The sequence below is a fragment of the Egretta garzetta genome, unplaced genomic scaffold, assembly GCF_000687185.1.
Source record: "Egretta garzetta isolate BGI_Z169 unplaced genomic scaffold, ASM68718v1 scaffold497, whole genome shotgun sequence".
Taxonomy (NCBI): domain Eukaryota; kingdom Metazoa; phylum Chordata; class Aves; order Pelecaniformes; family Ardeidae; genus Egretta; species Egretta garzetta.
In genome coordinates, this window is record NW_009260349.1 from 319,446 (window position 1) to 320,523 (window position 1,078).

The 1,078-nt window shown below is 59.0% G+C and overlaps 1 protein-coding gene across 1 annotated transcript in view; it reads left to right on the plus strand.

Moving 5' to 3' along the window:
• Positions 1-708: 708 nt before the first annotated feature.
• The window catches only part of NCS1 (neuronal calcium sensor 1), a 4,687-nt gene continuing 4,317 nt past the window's right edge, over positions 709-1,078 (plus strand). The window contains exons 1-2 of the mRNA XM_035898234.1: positions 709-856; positions 984-1,038. Coding sequence (XP_035754127.1) covers positions 709-856; positions 984-1,038 — 203 coding nt within the window. The remainder of the gene's footprint in view (positions 857-983; positions 1,039-1,078) is intronic.

A 1,078-nucleotide genomic window follows, 5' to 3' on the forward strand; every position in this document is an offset into this window, starting at 1 on the left:
TGGAAGATTGTTTTCTTTTATTTGCTATCCAAGGTAATTGGCGTCTGTTGATGTGTCTTGGGTCTCTATTTTTATCATCCGTTTGCACATTGACACATCTCCACTCCGCCTCATTATTCCAGCACGTTTCAGACCTATTGCTTTTTTATTATTATTTAGAGGCACGATGCAAAGGAAATGACTAATGAGGCCGTTCCCCCCGTGCCGCCTGTTGGCACCAGGCTCCTCGCTGGCGTGCTGGCCAGGCACCGCTCCTGGAGCGGGACACGCAGGGATGGGCACCAGACCCCCACCCCAGCGGGCTCCCCAGCATCCCGCATCCCATCGGAGCCTTTCCTTCGCTGAGGACATTTGTGATCTCAGCAACTATCCCTGAGCTGGAGACGTTCAGGGTTGCCAATGCTTGCCATTTTCTAGCTTTTGGGTTTTCTCTGGGGCCTGGTAAAGTTTCCCGGGGCCCTGGCATGGCTTTGATGATGTTTCCCCGTGTGGTTGAGAGGCAGCTGGTACCTGGGGGGGTGCCCGTGCCCACGGTCCGTGTGTCGGTGTCAGGGCCGCGTGGGTGCCTTCCCTGGACTGCCTCTGGGCAGATGTTTTGGCAGATGTTTCCAGGGATGTTTTGGCTCTGGGCAGGCGGGAGGGCAGGGCTGGATCCTCCCCAGGCATGAACCAGCCTGGCCCCTGCATGGTCCATAGCATCTTGCCGCGATGGTGCTGCACTACCCTGGCAGGGAGCAAAATGTCTTGGTGGGCTCCCTGGTTTTGGGGCTGGAGGGGGCCCAGCCCCTGGAGCCCCAGCCCCATCGACCACTCGGCTGGCCCAGGCTGCACCTCCAGTGCCGCCGCTTGCATGCGGGTAACACGTGGCAGCGCCCGGAGTGAGCGAGCCCTGGGGCATCCCCCCCAGGGCAGTCACTTATGTGAAGTGCAGAAGAGCATCCCTCACCAGGGGAAGCACTAAATTCCTGTCTCTTCTCTTCTCTTTTTCTCTTTTCTCCTGTGTTCTCTTGCAGTTACGGAGAAGGAGGTGCAGCAGTGGTGAGTGTCCGGCGCGGCGGCGCGGCGGTGAGCTGCCGGG